The sequence below is a fragment of the Nannobrachium achirus genome, assembly GCF_963921795.1.
Source record: "Nannobrachium achirus genome assembly, chromosome: 19".
Taxonomy (NCBI): Eukaryota; Metazoa; Chordata; class Actinopteri; order Myctophiformes; family Myctophidae; genus Nannobrachium; species Nannobrachium achirus.
This window is the reverse complement of record NC_137826.1, coordinates 17,969,893-17,982,502: the sequence shown is the minus strand read 5'-3', so window position 1 is coordinate 17,982,502 and position 12,610 is coordinate 17,969,893. Positions and strand designations below refer to the sequence as shown.

The 12,610-nt window shown below is 41.4% G+C and overlaps 1 protein-coding gene across 1 annotated transcript in view; it reads right to left on the bottom strand.

The window, feature by feature from the left end:
- Positions 1 to 12,610, bottom strand: part of LOC308304653 (FRAS1-related extracellular matrix protein 2-like) — a gene marked incomplete at its 3' end in the record, with an annotated part of 158,146 nt that overhangs the window by 83,070 nt on the left and 62,466 nt on the right. The window contains exon 4 of the mRNA XM_080749277.1: positions 8,646 to 8,876. Coding sequence (XP_080605403.1) covers positions 8,646 to 8,876 — 231 coding nt within the window. The remainder of the gene's footprint in view (positions 1 to 8,645; positions 8,877 to 12,610) is intronic.

The window sequence follows — 12,610 nt, the reverse complement described above, 5'->3', positions numbered from 1 at the left end:
CTAACACATTCCTCTTGACTCTCCTGCTCTTCTGTCTCCGCTATAAAGCCAGTCTACATTTAGAGCCTTAAGTTTCCGCGTCAAGTGGGTCAGGTTGTGACTCTCATACAAAAGGCCACTTAAACATTCATGAGGCAAAGAAACGCAGCCCCTTACAGGGGAGACAAATTGTATCTGATCTTCACAACAACAACAACAAAAAACTAAAAATGACAAAAACAAGGGAACGGAAAAAAATACATCTTTTTCTGCTTGGCTTTTATTTCTATTCCTCGCGACTCTCTATTATTGATCACTCATGAATATTCTAGCGACACGGTGGACAGTATTATACATGTAGTTCTGTTTTCTAGCTTTGACCATTGCGCCCCCAAAACATTGCCTGTAATGCTGTAGGGATTTAAAGGGAAGTTTCACAGATTCTCACTCTAAATCCCATAGATGTGAAAAGATCGGCAACAATCTGCGAAAATTGGCTGTGTTTTCCTTTAACACCATTTTTATGTTATGCATTGATTGGTAAAAGAACTGTATTTATTATATACAGTGGACATTAACAAAGTACAATTACTTGAGTACTGTACCTACAGTAAATGTACAGTTAGGTAAAGGCTAAATGTTTTGATTATCAATACTACACTCGAGTATTTGTATTTTTTGATACTTACAGTAGGATTTGACTCCACTACTAGGAAGGTAAAATGTAAATTATGAATTAACCAGTTAAGCCCTATTTCAGGAAAATGTGAAACTTTTGAATACATACTGTAAGTATATTTTTTATGTATTTACTTTTGAATAAAACATTGAGTGTAATATTTTACCAGGAGTATCGACTCTGGGCCCAACCTTACCCCCTTAACTTTTTAGGCATTTTTTACTATTTTGAAAAACATCTTAAAATAGTTCTACAAGCTCAGAACGTGTCGATGTAGATGTGCTATTTTCACTATTTTAACATGTTTTTCAAAATAGTAAAAAATGCCCAAACGGTTTAGGCATAATGGCTAAGGCAGGATAGTGCCCTTTGTCCAGCGCCGTCTGTGAGGAAGCATAATAGTGTAGTCTCCTCTACCTCCTCTACAGAACCTTTCCTTACGGGACCATTGCTTCAATTAAGCAATAACTCACTCCAGGCCACGCTATATTGTCATTATATCACAGCTAAGAGGCGTTGTTCGACCCCCTAAGCTGCTATATAATCACAGCATACCACAGCCTGGAGTGAGTTATTGCTTTTATAAAATGCTGGCCATAGAGGCCATAGTTGAATGGGTACAGACTCAGAGGCTGACTGTCTGGTAATTAGACAGTTCCTCGTTTTGCCCCTCGGTTCACTCAGTCTACAGCGTGTGTCGAAGGGTACCTGAGCCACATAAGCCACAGTTTAGTTTTTATCCGCCATATATCTGGAACAAACTCCCAGGAAACTGCAGGTCTGCTGCCTACCTTTTAAAACACAACTAAAGACCTTTATGTTTTCTGCTGCTTTGGATTGAGTAACTGTATTTTTCCTTTTCTTTCTCTTATGCACTGTAACTGTATCTGTTATTTTTTACATATCATCACTGTCGGGCAGAAACCTTGTATCTCCAAGTTTCAAATTTGTAAATTTTTTTGTGAAGTAAAGCCCTGCTTCATCAGACAAGGCCGTCGCACAAAAGTAGTGAAAGCAGCAGATCTACAAGCACACAACGCCTCGCGGTGCGAGGCGTTGTGTGCTTGTAGATCGTCTGTTTTCACTAGTTTAGTTAATTTTTATTTAATGATAAAAACAAAGGGTTTTGGACATACAAGGTTTACACCCGACAATGACGATATTTTGCTTTATGCATCCTAATGTCATTATATAATCGTGTTTCCTTTGAATTTCCTGGTTGTTGAAATGTGCCGTACAAATGAAATTGCCTTGCCTTGCCTACAGTAAATGCTCTCTGGATGGATGCAACTGTAAAAAAAAATGTTTTTGCACAAGGTGAAGTATAAAAGAATGTTAAGGTGGTTTATTAATGTGTAGATTCCAATTTTAATATAATACAAATTAAAACGATTATTCAATTAACCCATTATGGACGGGTACACATTAAAGTGTATTACCCCCTCAGGCCGGGAACACCTTTTAGAGTATTACACTATGTACAGTATGTAGTACAGTAATTTTTGAAAAAATATTAGACATTTTTCAAAACAAATAAATCTATGAAAGCCAAAGGTGTAAGCTATCAAATAGTTTTGGAATTTTGTTTCTAGCTGCTACAGAGGCTGAGTAATACGTTTTCCAGTAAAACAGTGGGTCATTTTCAAAATGGACTTGGGTCTTTAAGGCTTTTTTCAAATCGGACTTAGGACTAAATGGGAAAAAGGTTATAGTTGCAGCCCTAGTTAAAAGCACTGCTCCTAATAGTTATGGTGGGTAAAATACAGAGGACACATTTCACATAATGTGCAAATCTCACATCATTACCACAAATATGGCAACATCAAAATTACAGACGCATCCCAAATAAAACAGTCTTCTTAACAACTTCATTACAGGAATAACGTCTACATGAAAATTGCCTGCCATAATCAAGACGGTTGCCATGCAACGTTCCCACCTATACAGTAGATGTTTGCGTGTCAGTCAGGGACGTGCTGGCCATTGGGAAAAGCGGGACAACTCCCGAAGGGCCGGTTCATTCCCGGCCGGTCCAGGCCGGCCATTAGGAAAAAAATAAAAATAAAATGTCGGCCTTCGTTCCATTTTGGGGGCTGGGCGGCCAACAAAGTAAATCGTCACTGTCGGGCAGAAACCTCGTATCTCCAAGTTTCAAATTTGTACATTTTTTCGAAAAGCCTTGCTTCATCATACAAGGCCGTCGCACAAAAGTAGTGAAAACAGCAGATCTACAAGCACACAAAGCCTCGCGGTGCGAGGCGTTGTGTGCTTGTAGATCGGCTGTTTTCACTAGTTTAAATAATTCTTCAAATGGTTTTGGACATACAAGGTTTCCACCCGACAATGACGAAATATAACTCATGTACTTGGCCCACTGGCTTGTCACTTGTCATGATCTGAAATGCCAAATCTTTGAGTAGCAGCAGTGCTATAGAGAGAGATCTCTCTCTATAGCGCGCAATGAGGGCCTCTCCAACTCTTTTTCCCGGGCTGAATCAGGGGCCCAGCACGTCCCTGGTGTCAGTCTCGATCTTGCCATTTCTGATACATCATCACACGGACCTGTCTGTGCACCTTTGGTGCTGTTTGAAGATTTAACACTACATGAACTGTCTCCTGACAGCAGCCATCAAAGCGCTTGACGGCCTCAATTTCGTTTTGCTTAACCCATTTAGAAAGGGTACACAGTGTGTATCATTATTTTATGCTTTAACTATTGAAAAATAGCAGATATACAAGCTCACAGCGCGGCACCGAGTGCAGCGCTGCGAGCTTGTAGATCTGCTAGCCGCGTTGTGAGCTTGTATATCTGCTATTTTTGAAAAATCGTGAAAATTAGAATTTTGACCCGATTCTATAAGTGTCTTTTGAATCCTTCCAAGATTTTTTGAAAAACCTATGTTTCTATGTCAGCAATCTGGCTAGCCATCGTCAAAGTCCTTTTCACTTAAATGGAGCTCAGTTAGTCTGTTCTTGAGAGACTACTATGTCAGTGGTTCTCAAACCTTTTCATGTGAAGGACCCCCAAAATGATATTTATTCGGCCACGGACCCGCATCTCAAAATATTTAGTTCCAGGGACCCCCCCAGAAGCAAAATTTGAGTTACAAACGTTCGCTTTGAAAATACATAATTCAAAGATTTGCACAAAATTTTCGCGACTTTTTCAAAAATAGCAGATCTACAAGCTCGCAGCGCGGCACTCGGTGCCGCGCTGTGAGCTTGTATATCTGCTATTTTTCACCGGTTAAAGCATTCAATAATTCTAGACCTGAATGGCTTAACGCCGTTCCACCTTCCCCGAGTGCATCAATCACATGTCTCTGCAGCTCTGCATGTCTGCCTGTCTTTCATGGTGGCTTTTATTCTGATCAATCCATCCACAGTTCAGCCTCCAAACAGGTCTCCGCCCACGTGGGGTCACCTGGGCACAGACACACAACAGAGACGTGGAACCTCTACGGAGGTGGCTCCCAAACTGGGGGTCCAAATCATTACCACTGGGTCTCCGGATGATTAGCGTAATTAAAGCAATATTACACAAGAGGGTGTGCGTTATCGTGGTTATTGGCACACCTGGCCTTGCTGAAGGAACGAGCCGACAAGCGAGTTCTGTAGACAAGGCTGAAGTGCAATATTAGCGAGTGTAATATTGCGTTTATACAACAGTTACCATTAGAAAAACACGTCAACTTCATTTCAGTGTAATTGAGATATTCGATTGAAATGTATAAGACATAAGAACGAGATTCCTCATTTTAAGCAGTAAAAGAGTTACGAAGGAATGGACCTAGTTAGTACAGGGCCTTGGGGAACCACAGTCAACTAAGTATAATATACTTAGTTGACTGTGGTTTTCATATTATATGAATTAGCTGAATACGTAAACAAATGGATAAACTTTGTATCGTCATTAGTTGTTGTGTGTAGTGTCCAACGTGGATAAACATGAACAGAACCGGCAAAAGAAAGGCTCCTTACAGATGTAACTCTAAACAAAGCAAGCTACAGAGCCAGTTCTCAGATACAACAACGGTTCCTTCATCATTCAAGGCCTTTTGAGAGAAACCCTGGGCTGAAGCAACAACATCTACAGTATGGCGTCAACATTCAGCCCGACAAAGAGAAGATAAACATCAGCAACCAAAGAGCGTCCAATAATCCGCCGGGAGTCAGCAGACACCCCGAATAATAGGCTTCTGCCCTCATCATTAGTCAGTGTCGTCACATTGGGTCACATTATTAGCAGTGTCTTCGGCTTTAACTGGAAGGCAAACTGTGCTATCGTTGTATAGGATTCCAGTAATTAAAGAGAGCACGCAGGGCTCGCTCTCCAGCCCCAAAGAGAGCGATATGTCTGCAGGCTGATGCACTGAAAGACAAAAGGCTTCATCTTCATTCATCATCAGGGCTGGAAAACCACTAAGTACATTTATACATTTATATACCTCTACTCCACTACATCTCAGAGGGAAATATTTTACTTTTTACTCATTTACGTCATTTATTTTAAAACTTTAGTCTCAAGTTAGTTTCTAGATTAAGATTTGTATTACAAAACATACGTTAACGATTAAGCCCTATTTTATACTTTGTCCGTTCAATGATATCCGGTCTACTTAAGCTTTGAAAACTTTAGAGAAAGAGAGAGAAAAAAAGAAAACGTTGCTAACTTTTTACATACGTTTTGGAACTTTTGGTACTTTTGGACGCCAATACTTTTATTTCTATGTTGTCACATTACTACTTTTACCATAATACTATAAGGTACTTCTACTCCATTACATCTCAGCCTTTTGCCTCACTACCATTATTTGAAAACTTTGTAGATTTAGATTATTATTACAAAACGTAGATTAACCAATTAAAACCTGATTTATAATTACACTATACGTGTTGTATGGCGACGCGTAGACCTGGAGATCTGCTTTTTTTAAAAGATTGTTCACAAATGTTGAAAAAACGTTTAAAAAGAAAGGGAAGAAAAACTTGAACAAATCTGCATAATGAGTATTTAAAGTATCATTTCGACACCAATACTTTTATTACTACATTGTGGCATTGCTACTTTTACTTAAGTAAAAATAAAAAAAATAGGAGTACTTCTTCCACCAGCATTATCGCGTATAGGATTCCAGTAATTAAAAGGAGCGGGGCTCGCTTCTCTCGGGCCAAAGAGCTGCAACATGGCCGCAGGCCTCTGCACTGAGAGACAAAGCCTTCATTTTCATCATTACTCAAAGTGGCACCAAACCGATAGATACAGCGCGGGTTGTTGCGCTGTTGGCGCTGATAAAAAAGAAAGAAAAAGAAGTATCAGAAACTAGACACACAAAAGAAGATTGTCCTCATCGTTAGTCTGAACCAGGGTTGCCAGATTTCGCGAGAGAAATAAGCAACTGGGTCTCTGAAAACAAGCCCCGAAGAAACCGATATGCATTGCTTATTTGAAAATAGCAGATCTACAAGGTCACAACGCGTTGCGGTGGGACGCGTTGTTGTGAGCTTGTAGAGCTTGTCCCAGGTTCCCAGGTTCCAGGCCAGGGTAGCAAAGTCGATGTGTGTCCCTGAGCAAGCTCTGCTATTTTCAAAAACATCTTGAGGACAAAAAAACAACATTAACAACACAATTCTGGTACGGGGGTCCCTGGAGCAACATGTTTTCAGAAGGGGGGTCCGCGGACAAATACATATTAATTTGGGGGTTCCTTGACCTGAACAGGAAACCAGCCCAAATAAGCAACTACTACACTATAGAACATGGGTCTTTAACAGGGGGTGCGGGACCCCTAGGGGGTCCTCAGAGTTACTACAGGGGGTCCTTCAAATCTTTGTGTGGTAGAAACTTTTTTTCTCCTTTTTTATAATTAACCACTTGAACCCTAACGTCCATATTCTGATAACTTTAGCCAAAAATAGCAGATCTACAATGTGAGCTTGTAGATCGTCTATTTTCGGCCAAGAGCTTTGGTGTAGAGGGGAAAAGAGCAGACTAAGTACAGAGTGAAAGGTCAACTTTATTAAGTATTGACGGTTCAAGTGGTTACATATCTGATAACACAAACTGACATGAATCCAAAATACACTGATGATTGTGCTGCTTCATCTCTCTCTCAACTAAGGGGTCCTTGGCCTGAAAACGTTGAAGACCTGCTATAGAAACAAGCCCCCAAAAAACGCACCTCACAACTACCAATATTTACACGCGACTTTACAGAAAAAAAACATGCCCAAAGTCACCGCTTATAATAATAAGCAGACCTGGCAACAACGCTGGTCGTCATCGTTATAGCATGAAACCTATTTCAAACCTATTTTGATCCAGTAGTCTGCCAGCTAGCTTTGGCATTCCTCTCAACCGCGTCTACAACTGACATTAGCCTCCCTGGCTGCGCTGCGGTTCGTTCCCCGGGGAGCGGGGCAACCGGCGGGCTAAGCAGACAAAGCCAGTTTTCATCATTAGAGGAAAGAGAGGGGCCAGCGCAACAGCTAGTGGCGCGGACTAAAGCCACATCTGGACCATTAGAGCGGCGAGCGGAGGAACCCCTGTCACGTCAGAGCGTCCCCCCAGAGTCAGTCAGACAACAAACCCAAAACCACTGTTCTGTTCTGCTCTGTTCTGCCCCTCCATGCCAACCATAATGAGCCCACCAGGGATAGGACACCACTGGAAACACTCCGAGACAGAGAGGGGAAGGAGAGAGATAGGGAATGAGTGAGAGAAAGTTAGAGAGAGAAAACTAGAATTGAAATATTTCAATATTAAGCTTTGTTGCTTGTCGTTTTCTTTAGCATAACAAAGAATATTAAATTCGGCTGCAACCCATGTAGGGGAGAGCCGCCTCATTTGTAACACTTCATAATTGCGTTGACTACTACTAGTTTAGCAGTGTAGAGAGAGGGTAAAGGTCAGAGAGTTGAACAGATCCATGCATGGATGGACATGAACGTGTCAAAGTGAACTCATATTATCATCAAAATGGGACACATGAGACAGGGAACAAGAAATACAGAGAGAGAATGAGAGAGAGGGACAGACATACAGAGAGAGAGAGACAAGCAGTACGAAATACAAAGAGAGAGCGCGAGCACGAGAGACAGAAAGAGACAGTGGGATAGAGAAAAAAAATGATAGACAGAGAGAGAAACAGGGTTGTACACAGTGATAGTGTGCACAACTTTAGCACACACTGAAAGTGAAAAGGAAATGTGTTTGCGTGTGTGTGTGTGTGTGTGTGTGTGTGTGTGTGTGTGTGTGTGTGTGTGTGTGTGTGTGTGTGTGTGTGTGTGTGCGTGTGTGTGTGTGTGTGCGCGTGTGTGTACGGTATATCTACAGTTTATGCATAGGTCTGCGTCAGGAACATAGAAATAAGGTGCTCGGGTGGCACATTGCCAAAGTGCCTGCCCACCACGACGGAGGTTGTGGGTTTGAATCCGTCGACTTTGTGGAGAGTCTACAACATGTACAAGAGCACAATTGGCCCGTGTCCGGGGGAAGGGAAGCCGGGGCGTGGGAGGATGATAATTGTCACTGCATGCATACCCACTGGCTGGGGCGCCAGTGGGAAGACTCTCTCTATATGTCCTCCCGGTGGGGGCTCCTCACTGGCAGGTGAGCCAGTAGGATACAACAGCAGTGGCCAGGGACGTGCAGAGAATGTGAGAACATTTCGAAAAGGGCCTTTTGGTGCTGCAACGCATTGTGAGCTTGGAGGTCTGCTATTTTCGGTGCTTGATACCACACTAAACTAAGCATAATCAATTTCTTTCACCATAGTAAAAAACTGCCTTCATGGTCTGGAGAGGGCACTTTTTACAGACGGATAAAAGGGCAGGGGCTCAAGCCCCCTTTGATGTGTGCATGTGCCTGGCAGTGACGACGACACGACATGTGTGCGTGGGGAGGAATCAATTGGCATAATGACATAAATTGGGGAGAAAAAGTAAAAAAAGAAAAAAAGAAAAGAAGAAAAGAAAGGACCCTCACCATCCCCGGGGTCGACGATCTCCACGGTGGCGGTGCCAGGGAACTCCAGCGCTGCCATGACGGGCTCAGACAGCAGGACCTGGAAGTTCTCCGACTGCTCGTACTTCCCGTCGGGCAGGATGCGCACCCTCCACGAGGCCCGGCTCTGTCCCGGGTTGAACTGCACCTGCTTCTGGGACTTGCCCTTGAAGTCCTGGTCCTTCTCCGCCGTGCCGTCCTGGGTTCCAATGCCTGGTGTTACAGTAGACAGAGGGATGGACAGACAGACAGACATTATTTAATTAATAAAAGAAATAAATTAGGATGGATAAAAACACATTTCACATATCGTCACTGTCGGGCAGAAACCTCGTATCTCCAAGTTTCAAATTTGTATGTCTTTTCGTAAAACAAAGCCCTGCTTCATCATGCAAGGCCGTCGCACAAAAGTAGTGAAAACAGCTGATCTACAAGCACACAATGCCTCGCGGTTGCGAGGCGTTGTGTGCTTGTAGATCGGCTGTTTAAATCATTTTTAAAATGATAAATGCAAAACCAACGGTTTTGGACATACAAGGTTATCACCCGACAATGACGAAATCATTGCTGTCGGGCAGAAACCTCTTATCTCCATGTTCTAACTGTTTTGTGTTTTTTGGTAAATGAAAGCCCTAGTTTATTATACTACAGCTTCAGACAAAAGTAGCAGATCTACAGGCTCAAAACGCGCCTCGAAACGTGGCGCGAAGCAGTTTTGGACGTGAGGTTTCCACCCGACAAGAGACGATTAGTAAGCATGAAGGAGACGAAGAGAAGAGTCAAAACCATCAGACTCAATGAGCTTCTCAGAAAAAAAGCTTACAAATTATAGAGTAGAAAACTAAATAGCAAAGATTGAACATTTCTGTGCAATTTCAATAATACATACATTACATTACATACATTCATTGCTGTTGCATGGAAACCTGGTAGAGTATCTCCATATTTAATGTTTTAATAATAATAATAATTTGATGCCATAGTAATAGTTCATCGCACAAGAAATCTACAAACCACAGAACATGTCACATCGTGGTGGGTTCTGAGCCTCTATTTCCGCTAGTTTTGATAAATGTTTAAATTAAAACTGGTTAATTCTGTCTGTGGGTTTCAATGAATATTGAACCAATGAAGACTATAAACAAGGGCTTGTGGCTGTATAATAATACATTGGATCCGTTGGAACACAGCTTTAGATTTGTCTTTATCTTTGTCCAGAAGACATTACTGAACTTACACTGAATAATTGAGTCAAAAACATTATGGTACCGTTAATAAGTCATGAACACTTGAATTTGTTTTCGTGAATCAATCTTTTCTCCCGGGCTCCACTCTTCAAATAAGTCCACACTTAAGAATAAATTAAAAAGCAGTCATAGTGTAACTTTGCCATAAAGGTTGAGGTTTGGGGAGGTGTGTGTGTTTCAGGTTATGAAGAGGGAGTGCAACAGTTAATGGACCTAATCAATTTAACCAATTATAAAGAAAGTAATCGATTCTGATTAAATTTTGGGCATGTCATTGAAAATGCAGATGAAAATGTACCTGCATTTCCATGATGAAAATGTATCATGTACCTGCAGAAAATGCAGGTACATGCTCACAACGCGTTGCATTGTAGACTGGCTACTTTTGCATAACTCGTCGTCAGAATATAAAATAGGGCTTACGTTTTAATCAGACCAATACATTTAGTCGATTATAAACACTAGATTAAATTATATTAAAAATTACTTTATTTGTCAACTAACAGTTGCCTACTGTAGCTTTTGATTAGATTGCATCCCCTTTGGGTTGTTTTATTTTGTCTTCTTCTTTTTGTACATAGGGCAGGAATCTGACGCTGAGACAGATGAACCCGCACACTTCCACTTGTACGTTCCAGAGGGTAATTTATTAGAGCAATGTTTCGGTCGTGAGATCTTTCTCACTTTTTGTGTGTACAGTATAAATTCATTTTTTGAAATCCTGTATCAAAATCACATAAGAAAATCCAGTCGATTCATTATTTGTATAAAAAAGAAAATATCAAAAGAACACGCTTCTCGTTCATTCAAGATTATAATTAGTATATAATTATTATATATAATGGACATTTGCAGCCCTACTACGAAGAGACAGAGGAGGGTAAAATGGAACAATATTTCCACACTTTAATGTGTTTTATGGAGGGAGGGGTGAGAGAGGAGCGCATGTGATTTTTCTTGGCTGCAGAGTGGAGTGTGCTGACAGGGAAACCAACGTGTGAAATGAATCTGTTTCAGAAGTGTTTAAATAAGCACGTTCTTCCACGGCGCTACGGAGACGGATTACTTACAACACTTATTCCCCATAGGGAAGGTGTACACTACTGTATGTGTGTGTCTTTACGTGGTGTGTGTGTGTGTGTGTGTGTGTGTGTGTGTGTGTGTGTGTGTGTGTGTGTGTGTGTGTGTGTGTGTGTGTGGGTGTGTGTGTGTGTGTGGGTGTGTGTGTGGGTGTGTGTGTGTGTGTGTGTGTGCGCGCATGTGTGTGTGTGTGTGTGTGTGTGTGTGTATGGAGGGGAGGTGAAATTGCGAGGGTCTGTGCCCATGTGCAGGTGCATGGCCGTGCGTATGTGTGTGTGTGTAATGTATGTGCAAACACGGATGTGAGCATTGTGTGTGTGTGTGTGTGTGTATTAATGTGTATGTGTGTGTGTGTGTGTGTCTGCGCACGTGTGCATGTGCGCACACTTACAGGCGGACGTGAGTGTGTGTGTGTGTGTGTGTGTGAGATAGAGTGCAACGGTGAATTTCTCCTAGCTCATTTAAACCAGTTCTTTCATGTGGTGATCTATTTCATATTCCACACATCGATACACACAGCGTACTGTACACTGCTCTGTTCAAAGAGCTTATATTAGTTTTTCATAAATGAACGCCCCGACTTGATCATACTACAGCGTCACACAAAACGCACCAACAGCAGCAGAATTGCAATCTACCTCGCAGATCTGCTACTTTTGAATTTCGTCGTTGTCGGGTGGAAACCTTGTATGTCCAAAACCTTCCTTTTATTAGTATTATTTTAAAAATAAAAAAATCTAAAATTGTGAAAATAGACAATCTACAAGCACACAACGCCTCGCATTACGAAGCGTTGTGTGCTTGTAGATCGTCTATTTGAAACTTGGGAGATATGAGGTTTTTGCCTGAGCATGTGTATCCTGAAATTGAAGTGAGTTTGAAAACATGAACAATGATGAAAAACTCCCATACCTACTGGGAGAAATACAACAATGTGCGAACACAGCAGCAAGATTTGTGAACTGTTGCGACAAAAGAAGGCTCGAAACACAACCACCCTAAGGACTACCAAACCATGGTTTGACATCTAGACCTAATGCACATATAGCATGGAACAGAGCTGCTACCTTTAAATGCATTTTGAGAAGAAATAATGCTGCTATTTGTTCGAAAAGCTTTATACCCTGTACATGTCACAATGCGACATAGCTCTGTTTACACAATGCTGTACCCCCTCCAACTGTACCGTATACTGTATATGTTCCCCATTTTCAACTGTTTTTATTTTATTTACTTGCTTTGACAACGTAAACGTATGTTTTCTCATGCCAATAATTCCTTTGAATTGAAAATTGAATTGAAATTAACATTGTTGGACATAACAGTAGGAGATTACCAGCCGACGGAGAGGATATTCAACGCTGGGCAGAGTGAAGTGAGTGTGTACAGTACATGAGCCAAACCTCAAAGCAAACATGTATTATAAATAAAACAGAATAACGCCTTAATTATGAAACGCTGTGCTCTGATGATATAATATGTATGTTCTATTTGTTCATGTTTTCCTTTCACACCAGCAACATAAACCTTGAATGAACCTAGACCTTTAAGGCCCATTCCCACTGGGCCAGATAACAGATAAAAAAATCTCTTTCTCCAGATAAAAAAATCTCTTTCTCC